Source organism: Galeopterus variegatus, unplaced genomic scaffold, assembly GCF_000696425.1.
Source record: "Galeopterus variegatus unplaced genomic scaffold, G_variegatus-3.0.2 Scaffold9195, whole genome shotgun sequence".
In the NCBI taxonomy this organism is placed as follows: domain Eukaryota; kingdom Metazoa; phylum Chordata; class Mammalia; order Dermoptera; family Cynocephalidae; genus Galeopterus; species Galeopterus variegatus.
The window spans coordinates 43,697-67,621 of NW_007735306.1; the positions used below are offsets into that span (position 1 = coordinate 43,697).

General features: G+C 50.7%; 1 protein-coding gene across 2 annotated transcripts in view; it reads left to right on the forward strand.

Moving 5' to 3' along the window:
- The window catches only part of LOC103609101 (myelin transcription factor 1-like protein), a 62,517-nt gene that overhangs the window by 34,642 nt on the left and 3,950 nt on the right, over positions 1-23,925 (forward strand). For both annotated transcript variants that reach the window (XM_008593466.1, XM_008593465.1), the window contains exons 5-6: positions 9,179-9,270; positions 17,482-17,585. In XM_008593466.1, the coding sequence (XP_008591688.1) occupies positions 9,179-9,270; positions 17,482-17,585 (196 nt within the window). The remainder of the gene's footprint in view (positions 1-9,178; positions 9,271-17,481; positions 17,586-23,925) is intronic.

The following is a 23,925-nucleotide window of genomic DNA, read 5'->3' on the forward strand; positions in this document are numbered from 1 at the left end:
TTAGTGGGCAAGTGAGGCTGTGCCGAGGTGTCCTTGTCCCATGAGACCATTAGCCACGTGGGTCGCTCTGTCGTGTCCCCTTCACCCAGTGTAGGCCTCGCAGCAAAGGCAGGAAGGCAGGAGGGTGGGGCACCTAAAGGATTCCCTGTTCTCAATGACAGGGAGAACCCCGGGCCCCTGGGCCACCCTGGGGAGCAGGGAGGCCCTCAAGTGTGGCCTGGACCATGCATTCCTGCCCTCAGCACCCATTTCTCCCTGGGACACGACCCATCCTGGGGCCTCCTCTCAGGACCTTCCAGCATCCACACACCTTTGCTCTCCCCTCCCCTCTCTTCTCTCCTCTCCTTCCCTGAGACTGACCAGCGCTCCAGTGAGCAGGACACATTCTTCCTAATCAACAGCTCATGCACTGAGTTCCTCTGTCTCTGGGATTCCAGAGAACTCTAGCATCTCCAGAAAACTAAGCCTTTGAAAATCACAAGCCTTTGCTCTGATTTTCCCCTCTAACAGCTGTTCCTTGAGTCAGCAAGTGCTTCTTGTTCTAGCAAAAATGGTGGTAAAATAAATTGGGAGAATGAACTACGCATCCACCAGGACTCTGCCAACGCCTGTCCCCTCACTGTCCTCTGTGACTGCCTGCACGAGTCCCACCCCAGGAGGAGTCCACACCACTGGGGCAGCTTCTGGGGGCCGCCTCCCATGGCCTGGCCCGGGCACCACAGTGTGAACACTGAAAGTCACACTGCATCAAGACAAGTATAACTACAACTGCTACAACATCCACCACTGCAACTACTCCCACAACTACAACCACCACAACCACAACTGCAGTCACCACAACAACTATCACCACCACAACTGCAACCACCATAACAACCACTACAACCACCACAACTACAGCCACTCCAAACACAACTGCAACCAAAACCACAGCTACAACCACCACAAAACAACCACTACAACCACCACCATAACCACCAGAACCACAACTGCAATCACTATGACAACTACGACCACCACAACTACAAACATCACTGTAACTACCACCACAACTACAACCACCACAACCACAACTGCAGTTACCACAACAACTATCACCACCAAAACTGCAACCACCACAACAACCACTACAACCACCACAACTACAACCACTACAACTACAACTGCAGTCACCACCACACTATAACCACAACTATAACCACCACAACTACAACCACCACAACTACAGCCACAATGACCACAGCTACAACCATTACCACTACAACCACCACAACTACAACCACAACCACAACTGCAGTCATCACAACTATCACCACCACAATTGCAACCACCACAGAATAACCACTACAACCACCACCACAACCACCACACCCATAAATGCAATCACTATGATAATTACAACCACAACTACAAACACTACAACCACAACTGCTGCCACTGCCACAGCTACAACCACAACAACCATAACCACCACAACCACAACTGCAATCAGTATGACAACTACGACCACCACAACTACAACCACAACTGCAACCACCATCACAACTACAACTGCCACAACCACAACAGCAGTCTCTCTGGACTGGGCTGCAAGGTACAGCCAACACAGCACTGAGTGTTGTCCTGGAAATGGGAATGAGAGGTGGACAGGGAGGCCTCCCTCTCCCTCTTCCCTCCTTGGCTCCCAGAGCCCAGCTGCAACAAGGGGCTCCTGCTCATCCTCCGTGTCCTCTGCCACTCACAGCCCATTCCCAACAGGAGAGCGAGGGCTCTCCCCCAGAATCAACAGACCCAAGAGAAGGGCACAGTCACTGCAGTGTGAGTGAGCAGCTGAGGACAGCCAGCCACGCAAGGGGAGCACCAAATAATGCAACAGAACCAGAGTAAACGAACAAACCTGGAAGGTGGGTGAAGGAGAAGCTAAAGGAAACAGAAGCTTCTGGAAAGAGAAGAAATCTTTTTTAAGGTCTACAGTTTGTCATCACACAGGCAATGAGGACAGAAAGAATGTTAAAATTCATCGTATTTATAATTCAAAGAACAAGGAAGGTTTCTTTTATAAAATAAGTAAATTAAAAAGTCCACTTAGAAAGTTAAAATATGAAGTTGAGGAAATCTCCCATAAATTATAAGGAGATGAGGAAAGAAGATAAAATATATTATAAAAACAATAGAGAAACAATTCAGGAGATTTCATAACCAACTAATAGGAGTTTCTAAATGAGATTCTGAAAAGATAGAAAGAATAGAGAAAATGGAAGAAAGAAAAGAAAAAAGAAAACAAGTCCAAACTCTGTAGGGCAAGCTGGCAGGCTGGAAACTCCGAGGCAGGAGCAGACAGTACAGTCCACAGGCAGAATGCTCTTCCTCAGGAAAAACTCAGTCTGTTCTTAGGTCTTTCAACTCATTGGGTCAGGCCCACCCTGAGTACTGAGGATAATGTCCTCTATGTAAAGTCAGCAGACAGTGCATGCTAGTCATTCTGCAAAATACCTTCCCAGCAGCACTTAGATGAGTGCCTGATTAAACAACTGGGTATGTACTGTAGCCACTGCAAGTTGATCCATAAAACTGACTATCACAGACAACCACACTGAAGCTCATCATCATGAAATTTTGCAACCCTGGGGTGGGGAGATGAGAGAGAGAGAGAGAGAGAGAGAGAATGAATTCTAGAGATACACTCAACAGCAACACTGGAAACTAAAAACAAATAAGACACTGCCTTCAAAACTTTTAGGAAAACAATTTCCCCCCTAGAATTCTATACCCAACCAAACTATCAGCCAAGAATAAAGGCAGGAAGGCTCATCTGGTGGGTGGCCCAGGCCCAGCTCTTCTCCTCCTGTTCTTCTCGCATGGGGGTTGTCTCTTGCTCCCTGGCTGCTGCTGCCCCGGGCTCCTTTCTCATACCCCCACACCTGGCTCTTCCACCAGTGTTCTGAAGGCCTCTGGACCCCCACCCCAGCTCTCTGCAGCACTCCTGTGCCGCCACCACAGTGAGATGTGACTCCGCTTCCACAGTGCAGATGTGACTGTGCTGTTTCTCAGACCATGCTCTTCCAGTCCTTTGTCATTGCTACCACAGTGAGCTTCCCACAGTGCAGATGTGACTGTGCTGTTTCTCAGACCATGCTCTTCCAGTCCTTTGTCATTGCCTTGAAGTTATATCCAATCTCCTCAGCAAGGCAAGCAAGGTCTTCCATGATCAGCACCTGCCATGTCCCCAGCCCCACCTGTTCCTCCACCCTGGGTCACACCCAAATTCAAGACTCTCAATATTCTGCTCATGCCTCCTCCTGCTCTTCCCTTGCTCTTCACTCCTCAACCAAGACTTTGTCTTTAAACCCTCGTCAGACTTCACCCCCTGCTGAGCACCTTGCACCATCAGACCACACCTGTCGCCATGGGACATGTGGATTCCCATGACTTTTGCCCTTCTGGACCACCAGCTCCTCGAGGGCAGGCCCTGGTGGGCTACTTTGTCTCTGCCAGGTGAATACAGAGGGGCCAGGATGGAAAGTGAAGGGCTGGGCAGCCTGGTCCTAGTGCAGCTGCACCCTTACTGACTGCATGGCCTGGACACCTCAGTGGTCTCCACTGTGAAAGGAGGCAGTAATGGGGTTTGCACCCGAGGGCTGCCATAAGGGCTGTTTGAGTAGTTGGTCAAGGCCTGGGAACACACCTGGGACATGCTGAGCAAAGCATTACAAACAGGTTAACCACTCCCGCTCATGCCATGACCTCCACCCTTCTTCTGTCCAGCAGTAATCGCTGCACTTGAGGGCACTAGTAAATACGTTGCATGAATGCATGCAGATGTGCTGCTTGACAGCCCGCAGAGACGGCTCTGCCAGTGTCTCTTCTTGGACCCCTTTTCCTGCCAGTGTGTTGACGCTGCAGCGTGGACTCTCAGGGCGGGAGGAAGCTCTGCCTTTGCTCATGGAGGCGGCTGCCAGGCACCGCCACTGGACAGAGCAGGCACTGGGCAGGGAGCCGGGGAACAGAGGGAGTCCGGGTGATGACACAGCAGCCCACGGCCATGGTCCTGCGTGCAGGCCCCTGGAGGCGGCTTTCCTCAGCCAGGCAAGCAGGGCCTGTGTGGGCTCTAGGAAGTTCCACAGCTGCAAGAGTTTGCAGCTAATGCAGAAGGCACTCCTGCCTCTGGGGAGCCTCAGTTTATCAGTATAAACACAGGACAGTCTCATTTTTCTTTTGACTTTCTCAGCTGAGCTCTCTCAAGCCCTTGCTTCCATCTGTAGTATAAACTTCCTTTGATGACATCTTATTTTGAGATTATACCTTTTTATTACTAAAATAGTTGCATTTCAGCTCTTAGGACTCCATCCTGTTCTCATATCTGATTTAAAGCACCTCCTCACCTAGCTTGACTCTGAACTTTGGTGTCATTGGAAAGGGACCCACATCTGTGCCCGCCAGCCCCTGCTGTCCTGGAGTGTGGGGAGGTGGAGGAGGGGTGGGGAGGACTCCCTCAGGCTCTTAGGTGCAGGGCTTTCCAGTTTGTCATTGGAAAGGGACCCACATCTGTGCCCGCCAGCCCCTGCTGTCCTGGAGTGCGGGGAGGTGGAGGAGGGGTGGGGAGGACTCCCTCAGGCTCTTAGGTGCAGGGCTTTCCAGTTCTGCCCTCAGGCCTGTCAGGGAGTCCTATGGGGAGGCAGCCTACCCAGAGGCCGGGCCTGGATACAGCCTGGTCCTTGCAAAGGTGCCTGTGGAAGAACCCCGGAAAATCTTCCACCTTGCAGGAGAAAGACTTCCCAACAAACACTGTCCTACACAACAGCCAGGATCCAAGTGTGCACAAAAGCCTAATTCTCCTCAAGGCAATCAAAAGGCGGCTCCCTGCTGTCCTGCCCTTGCTACCATTCACTCAACAGGGTGCTGGGCCAAGCACATTTGTCCGCCTGGCACCAATGGACCTGTCCTGCAAACAATTCCCTCCGCCCATGGCTCCAGGGCTCCCTGTTTGGCACAGATTATTTTTGAGCGGAGATACTCCAAATTCCAGATCTCGGATTGAGAAGGGGACACAATGGCACCCTGCACACTGAAATGGTAACAGATTTGATAAATAATTGGAGAGAGAAATTTGGGGGGACTCAGAGGACATCCTTCTGCCCCTTCCCCACATGTCCCACGGAGCAGAGTCCCAGGAAGCAAATTCAAACAGCAGCTGCTCGGTGAGTTCTCGATGTTCAATGCACGGAGGCTGTTGCTGGTTACACGGCGTCAAGGTTTTGCTTATTAATAAAAAGCTCTTGGTCATGTGGGTCCATTAACTATCAAGATGATATTTAATGTACAGTAACAGAAATAGCATAATGTACATACTATGCACGGAGTATATTACGTCTCATAAAATTACATATTATGTTGTCAGAATATTATCATAGTAATGGTGGAACAGTGAATAGTTGAATAAATAAAATATCATAATAGTGAAACTCAGTGTACAGGAAGCTTTTGCCTCTGGACGTGTAGAATTTGGTTTCCTAGGAATGCTGGTCAGAGATGATTCCTTTCACTGTCCAGGGTTCTTTGTCTCTGGTCCGGGCAGTGAACAGAAGTCTGTCCACATGCACACCCCTGCTTTCTCTCAAATTACTTATTTTCCTTCCTGGTGAACAATCCTCCCCCCACCCCACCCCACCTTACTAACTTCATCCTCCCTGAAAAGCTTTACTTATTTAGCTATTTTCAGCTGTAATGTTCTCTAGAAAAAAGACCCCTCTGGGCTGATGTCCTGATAAAAATCTCAGGGCCTCCCCAGATTTCCCTTGGAAACCCTTTAAAAGCTTTGCCTGGAAGCTTCCTCTGGAATTCCTGCTGCTGGCGCCTTGTGCCAGACGTCTGGAAGCTGGTGGAGCAAGCGGTTAACTATTTGCTGCCCGGAACTTCCCAGCACTGAGATCCTGTGACTTTCCAAATCTAAACTCCAAAGCAATTAGTCTTAACTAGAGAAGAGTTTCTGTAATGCCTGCTTGCTCTTCATTTCAGAACTTAGCCGCTTGCTGCACCAAGACCAGGCCTGGGTCTCCTTCCTGGGCAGGAGATGGGTGTGCAGACTTTTCTCCAGGGCCGCTCTGACCCCACCGCCCGTCAGGCTGCCGGCCCCACGACGGAGGCCAGCGCCAGCCACCAGTAGGTGGCAGTGCACCGCACCAGAAGCCCGTCACCCTCCCCCAGAGGTCTGAGCCAGGCCTGCTAGCAGGATTTACTTCTAAATTTGACCCACACTGGTGATGCAGTCACTGGATCGGAATGGAAGGAACCGAACCCAAGCGTGTTTGAACAGAACGCATCATTCTTTGGGCCTGTGTTTCCTAATTTAGTTTCCAGACTCTCGCTTAAGTCTCACACTCTGTGAATGGCTCCGCTATCTGTTATTCCCAGCTGGCAGTTTTGTTAACTGAAGCCTAGGAGAAGCCACGTGAGACCTTCCTCAAATCCCCTCTTGCATCCCAGCATGGGTCTATGCGGTGCACTCTAAACAGTGTCCAGGTCTCTCAGAATCGCCAGTCCATTTACCCGTGGAGACACTGGTTCCCTTTGCTTCTGCTGGAGTTAGTTTCTATCAGGATTTTCTATCCATGCACTTAACTAACTACCCATAACTTCTATTTTCATGGTAGGAGAATGTGCGGTGAGAAGATAACTGATATATATGACTATTTAAATACACTTAACAAGGAATTTTTTTTTAGTTTTTAATTGAAACATAATTGGTTGTACATACCTGTGTGCAATATGCGATGCTCAGATCAGGATAATCGGTACATTCATATTACACAATGCAATCATTTTTTGTGGTTCTTTACCAACTTCTCACTAGCCACCCCTCCACCTCCGAGAACCTCAGTTCTGTTCTCTCCTTTTGAAAGATCAACGCATTATTGTGATCGTTGTATCTTTCTTTTAATAAATTTTTTTTAGCTCCCACTTGTAAGTGAGGACATGTGGTATTTCTCTTTCTGAATTTTTAAAGTATCGAGTCATGAGGAAATGTGCTTTTTGGGGTGAGGACAATGAGGTATCCCAGCACTGCTGCTGGTGCAGCCTCTGGCACGGGCACACTTCCCAGTGGGACCCACCCTCTGAGCAGACCCACGGGTTTCAGGAGCTGGAGCCCACAAAAAAGAGTCAAAGACAATGTCACATGTGCTCAGTCCTATCTATAGCAAGTCCTCTCTGGGATGACAATAGGTGCTACCAACACAGAAAGTTCTAAGCACAGGGAACAGAATCCTGAAGGCCATCTGGTCTACCTCTCACTGTACAAACGTGGGACCTGAGGCCCTCACTGGGCAGTGAGGCCAAATGCCATGCTGGGTACCTGAGCTGCACAGAGATGGTACCCAGGCCCTGCTCATGGAACTGCCACTCAGTGCGAGAAGAAAGTGAGTGATGGGGTGTCCCTGGAGTCCCGTTCAAGGAGTGAACCGGGAACTATCTATTCCTCACCCGAGAGCCTTGGTTGTTGTTGGCTGCTGCTCTTCGATGTGAAAGTGTTTTCTGGAAGCTTCCTCAGCATCCCCATGCAGCACCTCCGCCCTGTTAGGCTGTTTCCCGGTCGGCTTCACAGTTGGCTCTAGCATGGGAAGAGGAAGGAAACGTCCTAAGTGGTGCTGGGTGCTTGAAGACCCCTCCCCGTCTGAGCAAGGCTCCCAGGGCCCCACCCTGTGGAAGCCCCAAGGGGAGTTGCGCTCCTAATCCAAGAATGGTTGTGCCCAGGTTCCTCCGATTTTATGTCATTTCGTCATACGTAATGCTGAGCGGAATCATCGTTTGCCTTGGTCCCCCCAAAACTGTCCAAGCTAGAAAACATTTAAGTAACGTGTTAGGAATGGATGATGCAAAAAGAGGTAATAACTCTGCTGCAGGGTTGCTCCCTCGAGGATGAAGCACACGGATGCAGAGGGACAGGAAGGCACAGCCCCGCAGTGCAGGAGCTGCGCGTGCGCGGAAAGGTCTGAACGCAGGAGAGGCCACCTGAGGCCAGCAGGGGCATGGCAGGCTGGAGCTGTGCAGAGTAGCGACGTGATCGCAAACTCCTTCCTCCAGGCAAACAGGAGGCCCCGCGGAAACCTCGAAAGTTTCCTGGAAAAGCGGAATCTTGAAGAACAATTACATTATATGGTGTCAGTAGTTTTTCACTTTCTATCATATGCATTTTGAGAGAAGATATGCACCCTACAAATCCTCCTGGGGCACCTGGGTGTGGCTGGCACGTGCCTGGCATTCTAGAGAGCACGCCTGGGGGCAGTGGGTGCAGGAGGAGACAACAGGCCAGCCACCCTGTGTGGAAGGCGGCTGCACTCCACAGCGCCCCGGGCTTGCGAGGAAGGCCAAGTCCTGGTGGGCTGGGGTCGGGGCCAGAGGTTTTGTGGTGTGGGAAGGGCCTGTGTTGGGGACAACTGAGTAAGAAGAGTCAGGAGGTCAGTTGGATGAGGATGGGACGGCAGAGCAAACACAGAAGGACAACCGTGGGGAGGCAGGACCCGCATGCAGAAGGCCTCCAGGAAATGACTGGGTGTTGGACCCTGCTCTCAAGGAGCCGTGGAATGCTCTCCCAGAACGACATCAGCTCTGAGCTTGGGCCCTTCCACAGGCTGGGTGGGGTGGCCTGGACGGGACCCAGGCTGAGGTCCACGGGCCTCGCCGAGGGATGGCACGGGCTCACAGTGGGAATAAATACCCCACAAGGACAGTGGCGGTGAGAAAGAATGGGCTCAGGACACGTTGGCTCAGGAAACACCATGAGGCTGGTCACTTGGCACATGTATGCTCTATATGTAATATTACATGTCAATATATATATGATATTCCATCTCACCCATACCTTAAGCACCAAATGGGCCTGACTGTGGCTACAGTGAGGGCTTCCTGGAGACAACCCACACCACATTGCCGTGATCAGTGGAAACCATGTGCGTGAACACACAGACACACACCAGTACACACACATTCTCCCTGGTGTGTGCGCGACCGCTCATACTGTACATGGCCTTTCTCGTTTCTCCCACTTTAGGATAGCCTTTGCTGGCAACCAGCCTGACACTGTGAGGCCGCTGTGTGCTTTGCTTATGGCCACTCTCTGTGCAGGGCTGGGGCTCTGCTGAGACCTGTGATTAACGACCGTCTCGCATCTCGTTCCCTGTAGCTTGTCGGGATGCCCGCGAGCCACGTCCGCGATGAAGAAAGCAAAGCTGTCCGGAGAGCAGATGCTGACCATCAAGCAGCGGGCCAGCAACGGTAACACGCCCCCCAGCCCTCCCGGCAGCCCCCACCAGCAATGGCCCTGCAGCAGGACCGCGCCTACCCTGAGTCCCCCGGCTGCACGGAACCGCTCACTTTTCTCAGAAAGCAGAAGCAGAAATAACTCTGGCCCTGTCTATAAAGTTAGTCAGCCTGGGCGAAAGCAGGCTTTCCCAAACCCACGTCCCCGACTTCCCCATCCTCATGACTCACAGCCCAAGTGGCGCAGGTCTGCAGCGCTAGGCGTTTGCTCCCCAGACCCTGCCTCCACACGGCAGGCCCTCACCCCAGCGTCCCCCGCCACCACATGGAGCAGCTTGGGGGCCCCTCAGGCCACAGGCCGCAGACGGCAGCACCCTCTCCCCGGCCCTCCCCCGTCACTCTCAGCATATGGGGTGCCTCATTTTTCTGAATCCATTCCAGACCCCACTTCCTTCCGAGTGTCTCTGCGTTGCTGTGGGCAACACTCCACTGAGCAGTCAGAGCTCCCCTCAGAAACACCCACGGTCCTTCCTCATGTTTCCCAGACTCCAAATTTGCGAATTTACCTCCTTCCTGAAGCTCACCTGTGATCTCAGAATCAGTGTTCACGGTGACTTCACTGTTGTTCCCAGACACGTGCTGGAGAGAACGTGCTGTGCTGAGTGCGCAGGTCACAGACGTGGTGGGGCAAAGCCACGCTGGGCCTTCGGTTTCAGCCCATGCTGTGAACAGGGCTTCTTTTTGTGGTCTCTTTAGTGACACATTTTTCTGTATTTTTGTTTTTGTTGGTGGTGATTTTGCTGTTTAAACTGGCCCCCAGACATAGTGTTGAAGAACTGTCCAGTGCTCCAGGCCTGAGAAGCTGCGATGTGCCTTGTGGAGGAAACACGTGTGTCCCGGGAGCCTTGTTCAGGCAGGAGTTACGGTGCTCTTGGCCATGAGTTCACTGTTAATTAACCCACAATATATGTTGAATGAGGTGTCTTTAAATGGAAGCTTACACACAACATGGTTGTTTATTGATTAGTTGACAAAAATGCTCTGACCAGAGGCTAGCAGTAACCTAGCCCTGTATTTTTTCTAGGATTGGTGTTTCAGAACTACATATACGTTGGGGGTGACTTTATAGAAAGGGAATCCTGTGAGTAATGACACTGACCATAATTGTGGCCATTCAGCCAGCTGGCCACCTTTCACAGCAGAAGTTCAGCCTCCCACACTGAAGCTTCCCTCAAGGGTCGTCTCCTCCCAAAATGAACTGACAGTGAACTGGGGCCTGAACATTCCCTGGTGAGCAGGTGCAGGAACCTGGGTCTTCCCTCTGAAACTTAGGTGTTTGTCTGAAGTCATGAGTACTGTCTGGCTCAGCCTGTGTCTGCCTGCAGGAGCATTTTGCTCTGCTAGTGGCAGGCACAAAATATTCCTCAACATGTGGCCCAACATTTACCAGAAAAACAATCAGATTCATGACATCCGTTCCCAGAGTCTTGGATTCCTGTGAGCCGGCACCTGCCTCACCAGCTCACGTCTGTCCAACACAGGCTTAGGTGCTTAGGTGCTGGGAAATGGAAGTCAAGTACAGACAACCCCTGCCTTCTACAAGTTCTCTGCTCCACCTGTGCAATCCCTCCCTGCAGTCCCGAATGGCCAGTGTACAAAACCCAGCTTTGAGATACCAGGACAGCAACGTCCCTTGTCTCTTTGTCCTTAAGGAGCCGTGTTCATGGCCAGAAAAAAAAAACGTTTAGTGAGCAACGTCCACACACCATGCACTTCTAAAGTACTTAGCGTGGCATTTCAGCTCCACACAACCCGGTCTTGAAGCATAAGTCCTCAGACGAGTTGATCTGAGTCTGTGTTCACCTGTTACTCATTAATGAGGGAAACAGCAGTGAGCTGGGGGCCGGTTCAGAAAGGCAAAGAGAAAAGAAAACTGAGAGCAGATCTGCAGAACCTAGAGGAGGCTCCCGAGCATCCAACCGCCCTCTCCCTGCCAGCGGGCCTGAGTTAGCATGAAGGGCACTGGACACTCAGAACCCCTCTCCCGTACCTACTGGACGCGGGTCGTGGGTCAGGAAAAGCAAGTGCTGCCTCACCCACCAAGGAGGGTTGCCCGTGACGATAACTGGAGGACCAGCAGCCAGCTCTCTCCTGGTGGGCACCAGCTCACGCACGGGCGCTACACGTCAACCGGCCACCTGCGGCCCCACTCCTACCTGCTGCTGGGCAGCCGTCAGCCATATTTTGTGTGCTTGGTCCCAGTCGCTGAACGCTCTGTCTGCATAGCCCTGAGTTTTAGCACGGGAACGTTTCTTTGTGCTGCGGGTGCTCACACACACGTGTCCACACATGAGGAGGCAGCAGCCCAGGTCACTCCGAGAGAGGGGCAGATGTCAGCCCAACTGGTCTTCCTAAGCCCGAGCCCGGGCTGCGGCCAGGCTGCCGAGGCTACTGTATCTCGTGTATCTCGACGCCATCTGTGCCGAGACCAGAGATCCTTCCCGCTAAACCCCACAGTGCAGTGGGCATGATTAGGCTGCTTCGCTGTCTGTGTGGCTAACTCAGGCCTGGGGACTTTCCCGCTGCACCTCAGGGGACGGAAGCACAGTATGCCACTTCCAGCTGAGATGGCACCTTCCTTCAAAATCAGAAGATTTTGGTTTTGACGTTGCCTAACTATAGATGCGGAAAAGAGGATCTCTCTCTCCCTGTCTCTCTTTCCTGAATGTTTTGAGTATAAATCGTTAGCCGAGGTCACGTTTACAACTTCACACCTCTCAAAGATACCCAGAAGCTTCCCTCTAAGCCTGGCCCAAGAAGTCAGGAGCACAGAAACACCGAACAGGGGCCAAGGCTGACTTGGGCAAGTTAGAGCCTGACCTTAGACTTTAGCTTTTTCTCTCGAGCATTTACCTGAAAGGGAGGCGAGTTATTCTAAATGTCCTTGAAGCTCCCTCTGGCTCTAAAATATTTTTCTATGGTTTGTGTTTTTAGGTTTAGCAAAAACTTACCCTCATCTCTTGCCACGCAAGATTATATTGTTTCCTTTATCACCCCCCCGCCCCCCCGTGCGTGACCTCAGGCAGTTGATTAGCACTGGCTCTGCTCGAGCAGCCACGTGACACCGGTGTGCTCAACAGTCCCCTCCAGAGCACTTCTGCAGAGGTTCCCCGTGTGGCTCTCAGCACCCTCAGATGAAGTTGTGCCACTGTGGGTATTTTCGGGGGGGAAAGGTTCTAGCCTTTAGGAGTAAATGACATAGGATAGCGCTTTATTTTTCTTTATTACCACAGAAGAAGGATGCCAGGAGAGGGGCTCTAACTTTGTCACATGCTCGGAACGTGAAGCCTGTGTTAGGAGCTTCGCATACTTACCTCGTGCTTGTGGCCCCCTGAGGGGGGCTGACATTTCTACCTCACTATGAAGAAGAGGAAATTTGGCGAGGTTGAGTGCTTGCACGAAGGCTTGTCTCCATTCAGCACAGAGCACCAGTCTTTTAGGAGCTACCAGAAGCCCAGAATAAATCAAAATCTGCCCGGGCCATGTTATGCTCATTTAAGTGGGACTTTTTTGTCTGTCTGTCTGGGGTCTAATGGGCACACCTTACGACTCAGGGAAGCCGCCTTACGGCAGGAACCCTCTTTATTTAGGCCCGTCCTTTGTAAAGGCAGTTCCCTTGCTGAGAGCGAGCAGGCCAGTCTGGGAGACTTCAGTACAAAGTCTAGTTCTGGCTCAGCTGTCCACAAGGCGAAGGCTCAGCAGAGAGGCCCAGCCAAGAGCAGCTTCCTGGGGCCAGTCGCGGCCTGCTGCACCCTAGTGAGGGCTGAGTGAGGGGACCAGAGTCTTTGCCCCAGGTCTGGCGTTCTCCTCACCCTAAGTGGTCTTCCCCAGAGGTGCAGGTGCCCTGGGGGCTCACAGGGATGTCCTGAGGCACATGGACAGCTCTAAGGAGCTAAGTTTCTAGACCCTTCAATTCCACACACCCTCACTGTCTCCAGAATCCTATGAACCAAGAACCTGTCCATAACCTGTGGTTCTTCCCCTCACTCGCCCCAGCCACCTTCCCCACCTTACAGAAGAGCAGCCCAGGACGGGTCGGAGACTCTTAGGGGGCACTCAGCAGGGGGCAGCTGACCACGAGGGCAGAGCAGAGCTTTGGGAAGTAATACTGAAGGTAGAAACACATCTCCACCCATCCACCCATCTCTTCCAGAATAGAAGTTAGAAAGGAAAGGTTGTCATGGGACCCATGTCAATATTTTATATGGATTTAAAATGACATTGACTTTGGTCATAAATGTGATTTGTTCTTGCAGATTGGTTGGATAATGAAGTCTGATTTGCCATTATAGTAGACATTATATAGTAGACATTTATTTTACATTTTTAAGACTGAATATTCCAATCCAATGTTTTGATGGAAATATTTTGAAAACACTCTATGACATACAATTTTCTAGAAATACATAAATATATATCTTTGGCAACTATTTAAACCCATAATACAAAAATTTCAGTGGTGACATTAAGTCTTGTGAGGGGGAATTTTGTTTTGTTTTAATTTTTTATGGTAAACAAAAATGGAAGCCCAATCACTATACCACATACAATTATTTTTTCTTTTTCTTTTAACAATTTGTCAATTCCCATTACTGGATCAGCAGGACAAAGTCAGTCTGTGCTACTGTTCTGTCAAAACACGAGATACTTGTAGACACAAATGCTTTTGTACTCTGGCTAGCTCTTGCAATACTTAATACTTAAAAAATTTTTAGCTCTCATTTAGTGAGTGCTCACTACAGTTACGTATTTCATATAAATTAATTTATTCCTTACAATGACTGTATCAGATAGGTATGATTATTATCCAGTATTTTGCAATGAGGAGTTTGACAGTTAGAGGGATTAAGAAAATTACTCATTATGGAACTCTTACGTAGTAGGATTTGGGTGTAGATTCCAGGTCTTCATGTTCAAAACCCAGGATCTAACCCTGAGTTCTAACATGTCTTGTCACAGAGGTCCAGAAATGCCTCCACACACCAGGAAATCTTTCCAGGCAGTGTGAGATCTGTCCCCTGCCAGGTGCTGGCATTGCAGGAAAGTTAAATAGAAGATAATAATTGCTAGAAACTCTTTTATAAAAATCCAGAGTAAGGAGCAATGGCCCTCCAAGTCTTCACATATATTCAAGAAAGACCACATTCTCTTATAACTTTATCCACATTCTTCTCAGCTTTAATTTGCCAGAGTCTAGCCCCAAGGCAAAGACATTGGCATTCTTGATTTTTTTGAATGCTTCATTCTCTGTGAGCTGCGTTGATCAAGTTCCTCCAACGTGCTGGTTAAGGTGACCCCACCGGAGCTTGCACGCACACCATTCTTTTGCACAGTTCTCTGGGTTTTGTAGCAGTGCAGTGAGCCTCAAATTGCCCACCCAGAAATGGATCGTTCTACTTATAATCTCACACATCCACTTTCCATGGAAACACACCATCTTGATATTAGGGACAGGCAGGTGGGTAGAACATTTTTCATCTTTTCCATAAAGAATTATCTGAAATCATGTATCTTGATGAAACAATCCTGAGGGTCCACAGTTGACAGCCCCCAGGGAGAGCTGCACCCCAGTGCCCCAGCTGTCATGAGACTCCGGCACCTGACCCTCTTCATTGAAATTGACAGTGTCAGCTCCTTGTTACCTTTTGCTACCATATGTAACTAAATATTTGAATTTTTATTTAATTTTCAGAAGAGACTGCTGTTGTTTTATTGATTGTGTTTGCTTTCACGATGTGTGCATACACTACAGAGAGATAAGAGCCATGACCAGAGGGACCTTGGAGAGCAGTGTTTTTTCTCAGGAGACATTCACAAGAGGGTTAGGATGGTGACAGTGGCATCAAAAGGACAGCCTGAACATCACATTGTGCCCCATAGATACATACAAGCCAACTTCAAAAAGTTCATAGAAAAATAAAATTAAAAGGTAATACAAATAGTCCTATGAACTTTTTGAAGTACCCTCATACAATTATTATTTGCCAATTAAAGAAATAAATTTTAAAAAGAATAGCTTGGAGGGCCGGCCCATGGCTCACTCAGGAGAGCGTGGTGCTGACAACACCAAGCCAAGGGTTAAGATCCCCTTACCGGTCATCTTTTAAAAAAATAAAAAAAAAAAGAATAGCTTGGGTCTGAAGAAGGATAGAGAAATTTCAAAAGGCAGCTAGACCCCAGGGTGTGGGAGAATATGGGAAGGATTTCCTGCGCTGTTTAGAAACATGTGATTGAACTCTTGTGTGCATAGTTTTAGCCTTCAACAAAAAGTATGACACACACCCATAAAAAGAGAAGTTTTAAAATTGTTCAAACCTGGGGCCGCCCTGGTGGCGCACTGCTACAGTGCGCCGCTTGAGAGCTCGGCGGCGCTCCCGTCGAGGGTTCAGATCCCACATACAGACCGGTTCCCACTCACTGGCTGAGCTTGAGAGCTCGGCGGCGCTCCCGTCGAGGGTTCAGATCCCACATACAGACCGGTTCCCACTCACTGGCTGAGCGAGGTGCGGGTGCAACACTGAGGGTTGCAATCCTGTTGCCAGACACGAAAAAAGACAAAAAAAAAAGAAGTAAAATTGTTCAAACCTAAAAAACTGGAGAAATATGGGAAAAGGTATTGTCCAGAAATATCCACAGAACGTACTTGGGAAATCCACCCAGACAGCCCTAAAGGATCGCGGTGTTGATGCATGCAGCCTGCATGGGTCTCAGCTCACACGGGAGGTGTTCTCGGTGTATGCAAATGCTTGCCATCTAACAGAATTGTGTGGTGAATCTGTGTCAAATGATACACTGATTCCTAATTTAGTTGCTTTACAAATCAGGATTTTTCTGCGTTGGGATCCTTATCTTGGGGCATAACTTTTTTTTTTTTTTTTAATTTTGCAAAAAACACCACCTGAGGCCCCATCCCACTGAAGCCTCCACTTTTTCTTTTTCTCATCTTTGCAACATCTCAGCAGAGAGGCGCTCCAGGCTCTGTTCAGCTAATTCCTACAACAGCATTTTGGGGGTGGTCTCAGGATGATTTGCTCCCCAAGCCCCTCGGAAGCCTGGGCTGGATGCATTCTCCTTTGGTTTTGAGTTAGGATTGCTTGTTGTGCCATGGACCAATGGAACGACAATCCCAGGTCCTGGATTTCAAGGGCAATTGGTTTCTCAGAACCTCTGCCCTTCTTCCCCTGCATATGCTCAATTGTGTGAAACCAAATGGCCACCAACACAAGGGAATCTCCAGCTCTCTGATCTTGGCAGTGTCATGTTGCCAGCAACAAACACAGCCAGCCACGGGCACAGGCACTGAAAATGCCCTTTGTAATTCCAGGGTGGGGCCCGTGTGCTGGGACTGCCGGATGATCTGTGCAGCCTCTCAGGCCACACCTGGGCAGTCCCCTGCCAGGATCACTCGGGCAGTCAGGGACACACCTTGCTGGAGGTCGTCATCTAACAAAGGTGCCAAATTGGCAATTATGTCATTGATAGGTGTTTTTTAGTTATTCAAAACAAGAGGACTTTTTTTACTCATTAAAAGTTGAATATTTAGAGAATGCTTTTGTGACCACCCTCCCAACATGCACCCCTGCCCCTACGTAATGCTCTTTCCATTAGATGGCTTTGTTTTAGTCGCAAGGTGAGAAAGCCCCTAGCGCTCAACAAATCATGATTTTGGTTACACATCTATTGCCCATTTTCCTACCCAGAGTCTAGGGTGGTGAGGGCAGGTGTCCTGCAGTCTTGTTTGTGGATGTGCCTGAAGAGCCCAGTCCCAGGCCTGGGACATGTGCAGAATGACGGGTGACCAACTGAGAGGACAGACACAGGGGAAACGGATCAGGCTGAGCTTGGTAAATCGCCATCCGGACACAGTGGTTTCTGGCCAGCATCTGAGCCCAATCCTGAGATTGTGGTGAACCATCCTAGGGAAAATCAGCCCTCCGCGTCCAGGGGTTTCCTGTGTGCCTCGGCGGGTTTTCTTAGGTGCCTTAGTTGGGCACACAGGGCAGACATAGGGGATAAAAGACACACAAAAGGTGACTTTTTTTTTTTTACATTCAAGGATATATTTCCAGGTAAACTCAATTCCAGATATAAAAAGAACAAATGAAACTCTGACTCCAATACTTTCACATATGCTAGTTCTAACGTGCTCATATTTCACCATCACAGGTATAGAAAACGATGAGGAAATCAAGCAGTTAGATGAAGAAATCAAGGAACTGAACGAGTCCAATTCCCAGATGGAGGCTGATATGATCAAGCTCAGAACTCAGGTAACAGTTTCTGCAGCCCGCAATTTTAGCTGTAGCACGTGCCACGGCACCAGGCAAGCGTGGCCCGAGCAGCTCTTAGGAGAGATGCGTTTCGTTTCTTCTTGCGCACTTTGTTTCTTCTGCTGAAATAATTTCTGTGGCGATGTGAGCCGCAGCAGAGCGGCCGTCGGTGGTCTAGTTGTTTATGTGTGTGTTTGTGTTTTTAATGAAATATCACTTGAGAAGAGGCATTCCCAGAGGACGCTGTTCCTGCAGAAGATGAGGGGTTTTCCTTTTGAGATATTTTATGTCCTAATGTTGTTTAACCATAATATTAAGTATGTAATGACAGTGGATACTTTTGGGATTTCAAGTAAGGAGTGCTTGTCACTTAGGCCCCCTCGGTGTCTGGGGATTTGGGGAAGCTGCTGTTGTATGTGCAGAGTTCAGGGCTTGGGGGAAGCCAGTCGGGCCAGACAACGGTGTGGCTTTCCTTGTGTAACCTCCTGTGTGCTCACAAGCTGCCCACAGGAGCATCGTTGGCTTCATCCCACATATACATGCAGCAGCTGAGACTCAGAGGGGCAAAGTCCACAGCCAGGCCAAGGCCACCAAGGTCCAGCCGGACCTTGTCTGACCCCAAGACTTGCCCTGCCCCCATGCCTTGTGCGTTGGGGTTCCAGCCATCCAGTGCAGGCTCTGGGAGCAGAATCTCCTTGCAGGAAAGTGCTCCTCTTCCCATCACTGGCACACATAAGCGGAGGCATTTCAAACCTCGCAGAAACCAGGCCTCCACTGTGACCTGTTCCCATGGACCTGGACCGGCCCCTCCCCAGCAGTCCATGATGTTCCTGAGGGTTCTCAGGAGACACTTTCCTGACCGCTAGAACGTAGATTCAGTTCACTGGGAGTGCGTCCAGAGGACTAGAGATGATGCCATGACACACAGCTAACCAAGTGACTGACACAGACCTCCTGCTGAGCTCAGGGTAAGTGCTGCGATCTTCTAGAGCTGAGCTTGCCCGAGAGAAGAGCGTGGCAGCCCAGGACGCTGAGACTAGAGAAACCTGACTGCACGAGCTTTGCCTCGCTCCTCGGGAATCATTTTGGCTCTGTTTACTATCACTGGTTTATTTTTGGCTTTTTTTGATAGTTGAGGTAAATATTTGCTCCCTATGGCATCTATTTACATCCAACATCAGAAGTGAATCTTGAGGGTTAATATTTATTCTCACTGATGTGGCCAATGCAAGAGGCGACTTCCCCAGGTGTGCCTGGGTGGCTCTTCCTTGACACACTGAGCAGAGTCCCTGCACTATGCACTCTCCGGGCTGGATGTTGAGCTGCAGCCCACATGTCGTGTTCGTGAGCAGCAGCCCTGAACACGGAGACAGGGTCAAGTCGTCGTCTTACCTGACGGGTCAGACCTGGTGGAAACTCACTAGACAGCGGCCTGTGCACCTGCCTCTCCTCCCGTGCCACAGCCATGCGGCCAGGCGTGCTTGCAGGTGGAAGGCGTCTGCCGCCTGCCCGGAGCCCGGGCCATAAACAGCCCTGCGTCCTCTGTGGAAAGTGGAAGGTCGTGACGTGCGGCCCTCTCCCTTCCCACACCCTCCCTCCCTCATGGAGCAGTCCCTGGAACGGGAGCAGACCCAGGCCACGAACGTTCCTGTCCACTCTGACCCGAGGACATTAGACCCAGCTCCTGGGCCCACGGCTCCCCCAGGGCACTGGGCCCTACTGTGGAAGAGCAGGCCCAAGCAAGAGCGGGAAGCAGGGAACTCCACTGAGCATTTGTAAATTTTAGCTACCTGTCCTGCTGAGAAGACCCTGCCATTCTCTGTCAAAGGGGCTGAGTGTCACCATCTCTAACCCAGGAGCACCCTTACTAAAATGTCAAATGTATTTTGTTCACTGCCCAGTTGTGAGAATTCAGATTTAGGACAAGTGCACCTTTGTTTGCTTGAGTAGAGGACTTCACCAATTTGGAATGTGTTTGAACAGCATTTTGGGTCAAGTTAGTGTGATCAAGATAAATTCTGCGTACCTGAAAAATCCAGACATTCTTATGCTCTACAGCTTGATAAGAAGGGTCTGTCTCTGGGTCTCCGAATGGCTGTCCACCAAGGTCTCTGCCCCCGGCTTCACCCCACAGCTGTGCAGCCCCAGCAGAATGCCACGGTGCTGCGAGGCCCAGCGTCCCCATCCGAGCTGCACTGCATTCCGAGCAGCACCCAGGCGGGGCATGCCGAGACTCCACTCCAGATTCCACAGGATTACTAGGACACATCTCACCCGAATCAGCTCCATTCACACCAACAGACAGGACCACGAATCCCCAGAGACTCAAGCAGAGAGCTGAAAAGATGGCAGTAACTCATCTCCGCCCCACGGCACGCATGGAACTTGCTTGCCAATGTCCAGAAAGCAAAGTGTCCACTGAGGAATAGGAAGCAGGCGACTCGGGTGCGAGGGGCAGTCCTATCTCCAGCAGCATGAGCTGAGCACGGCTGTGCGAGCCCCCAGGTGCCGAGGGCCCCGGAGCTGGGGAGGCACGCAGCGGCCCATAGGAAGGGCCCGAGGAGGAATGAATGACTGCACAGCCCCAGGTGCTGGGAAGTGAGAGCAGTGTCCCAGGCACAGGACACGGCGGGACCACAGGGAGGACGGGCTGGGGCGTTTGGGGAAAGGTGCTGCTGCCTGCAGGGGTCACACTGTTGGACACCCACAGCAGTCTTGTCAGGGAGGTGGGTGGACAGGAGCATAAGCCTGCAAGAGGTAAGGAGCATTTTGAAGCCAGATTGCTAATAGGAGATCACATGGCTTCTGGATTGGTGGCCCCCAGGGGCCAGCTTTGTAGCTCTGCCTCTTGGGAGTGTGACAGGTTGGTTAACTCTGCAGCTAGTCCTGGGCCCCAGCCTCTCTGCAGCACCTGTCAGATTGCAGATTGTTCTCCTGGGACCAAAAATCCTCTGTAATAATGCAGCCTCCTGATAATTCCAAATACTTGTTTCTGTTCCTCTTCAAGCACATGTGACCGCAGAAGGCAGTGTACCCTTCATAGGGACGCGTTCCTGGAGTTCCACCCTTCCACCTGCTCACTACTGATGTGCTCGGATTCTTACCATGTTATGCTTCTTCTGGAAATGTCTTTAAAGCATGTCACACCATCCCAGGTACTTAGTCTGGACCAGGGATCGGCAAACATTTTCTGCAAAGGACCAGAGAGCGGATACGTCAGGCTGCTGGACGATGCAGCCTTTGTCACGCAGCGCTGTTGCTGCAGTGTGAACACGGCACAGCATCCTCTGGCAGGTGTGGCCACCTGCAGCGCAGTGTCACCAGGGTCTGGACTTGCAGTTCATGTCACTTATGTGCCTCATAAAATGTTGTTATTCTTTTCATTTTTTTCTAACTATTAAAGATGCAAAGCCCCTTCTTAGCTCTTGAGCCTTTCAAAGTCAGGCCAGGGCTGGATTTGACCTTGGTGACCCCTGGTCTGGACAGAGACTGCCCATCTTTAGAAATGCTTTGCTCTGAAAGACAGCAGTGTGGACGAGTCTGTGAAAGTGCAGGGTTTGGCCTAGGCTTGTGGACCAGCTTGCACTCACGCGGGAGCTGTCCCAGGCAGGGTCAGAACACGCGCTGTTTGCCAGCAGCCCCGCAGACCATCAGTGTTTCCTAAACAGAGTCAGAAACAGGACTCACCTTCCTGGGGGAGCCCCTGCCGTCACTGGACGTCCTCACAATTTAGACTCGGATTCCCATGGGGGACCACACGCTCAGTGATGGGGACAGAGTCTTCCTCTCGGAGGAAGGACAGTAGGAGACACATGGCTAATGACCCATTGCATCCCCGTCTTGACCCTGAATTATCTGAATCTCCAACTCATAAACCTAAACTCTAAACTCCAAGCTGCTCGAGTTCAGGAGATGGCTGTGAGACTTGAGACATCTGGTAGCTCCAGAAACCCCCTCGGAAGCTGGCGAGGGCTTGTGATGCGGCTCGGGTTCAGGAGGTTAGTTTCCTGAGCCATGGAGGCATGACACGAGTGTCTGTTGTGGCTTTGGCTGTGCTGATGTTCAACTGCATACTGGGTGCCACTGTCAAGTGGAGTCAACATGAGGAGGTTTGTCCTGCTCTGGAGACGAGCCAAGACTTCATCAGCCCCGTGGGTTCACCCAGCGAACACCTTCACATAACTTCTCGGGCATTTATGGAGATTCCTCAGCACAGGGAGACACTTCCACCTCCTCCGAAGAGTCTGGACTTGTCAGTAGAGAACACAGGTTGAGGAGAAATTGATCTAAAATGTGTCCCTACTGATGCCAGTGGAGGACGTCAGGCAAAGGCCTGCAGACTACAGAGCAGCCCAACACAAAGCCTAAGGCATAGTGCCCGCCCCGGACCTCCCAGAAGCTGCCTTCTTTATTCCCTTGGAATCAGATTGACCAGGAGAAATGACCGAGGGCGGCCCCAGGCCAAGGCCACGGGGCTGGCACAGCCCAGAAGGGCTTGCAGAGAGCAGAGGACTGGGAGGAGGCAGGAGACCACCCCAGATGCAAGTGGGGGAGATCCTTCCTCTCCTCTGCCTCCTGCCTGTGTGGTCCCTAAAACCCGTGGGCCCTGTGCCAATCACGCCATTTCCCTAATATAATTCAACCTTAGAAAACCCACATCTGCTCAAATCAGCATTCTGTCCAGTAACTTACCAGCCAGCTGCCTCTGCTGGGTGTGCAGGGAACGCTGATGCCCTGGAGACAGCGACCAGTTCCTCGATGGAAAAGAGGACGGGCAAGGGGAAGCTGCCCTTGAGGGGCCTAACCCGGAGGCTGGCTGCGTCGGCCACACGTCCTCTCCCAAGCTTCAAGCGATCATTTGAGATGGGAACACTGCTTTGATTGAAGATCACAAGGAAAACAAACAAACGGGTGAGTATTTCAGGGTGTGCTCGGAAATGAAGCCATGTGATTCCGAGGGCCCTCCACAGGGCAAAGTCCCCAGGAGAACGGCAGGGCTGGGGATTCCTCCAAGGGGACACCCACACTAACTCTGCGGCCCTGAGAGGCGTCCCCAAAGGGACACCACCGGCTTCCAAGAAAGGATACGGGCCAAGGCTGGGGATGACAGATGGAAGGCACTCAAAACGGAGAGAACCTAGAATTAAAACCAAATGCAAGACAAAAATAAGAAAATGGGGAAAGGAGAGATACAGGGAAAGAAGACGAGCTACGAGAGAGGGATCAGCAGAGATGAGCAGGGAAGTGGAGGATGGAGCAAGATGGACAAGAGAGTCCCACAAGTCACAGGCCCATCATCCAGGTAGAAGGACCAGAGAAGGACAGAGACCTGCCTGCAGCAGAGCCGTGCTGTGTGGCGTCACGCAGCAGAGCCCTGCAGCCTGGGCAGTGCTCCTCCCCCGTGTGGCTGCTGATGGAGGCCCCAGCACACCCCACTCAAGCCCCTGGACCGTGGTGAAACGTAAATCCTCTCTGGATCACTAGACAAGGGAAGAGTGGGCCAGGAAGCCAGCAGCCCCTTGTCTGTTACAGGAACGCATTAGCACCAGCCCATGCAGACACCATGTGCCTGCCTGCCATCTGTGTGGGAAGACAGTGATGTGCCCCACAAGGAAATTAACATTTTTTAGGACTTACCTGTAGCAGAATCAGATTCAGGCTAAAAAGAATAAGTATTATCAGGAATTCAGTAAAATACTAACCTAAATAGATAAGGTAATCCCATTAAGCCAGCAGAGAGGACAGGATAGCACAAGGAAAGAGTCATCGTGTAATGCTCTGTGCCCGGCACCAAAAAGAACGTTAAAAACTGAATGAAAGTCGACACAGCCTAGGAATGTACCTAGCATCAACCACACCCCAGAAGGACAAGCTGTCATAGTTCAGTCACCGGTTCCTCCTTGTACTTATTTGTGGGGTGCAGGGTGTTGTTTCAATACATGCACCTGCTACGCGATGGTTCACTTCGGGTAGACAGCGTAGTTTTGTACCCGTTAGTCCATCACTTCTTTTTTTTTTTTTTTTCCTTTTTGTCTTTTTTCATGTTCGGCAACAGATCGCAACCCTCAGTGCTGCACCCGCACCTCGCTCAGCCAGTGAGCAGGAACTGGTCTGTATGTGGGATCCGAACCCTCGGCGGGCGGGAGCGCCGCCGCGCTCCCAAGCAGTGCACTGTAGCAGTGCACCACCGGGCCGGCCCAGTCCATCACTTCTTAACTCCAGTCCCCTCCCGGCCTCTGGTGACCGTTGTTCTACTCTACTTTTGTGGGAACCACATTCTTTTCTTTTTCTTTTCTTTTATTTATTTACTTTTTTAGATTCCTCATATGAGTGAGATCAT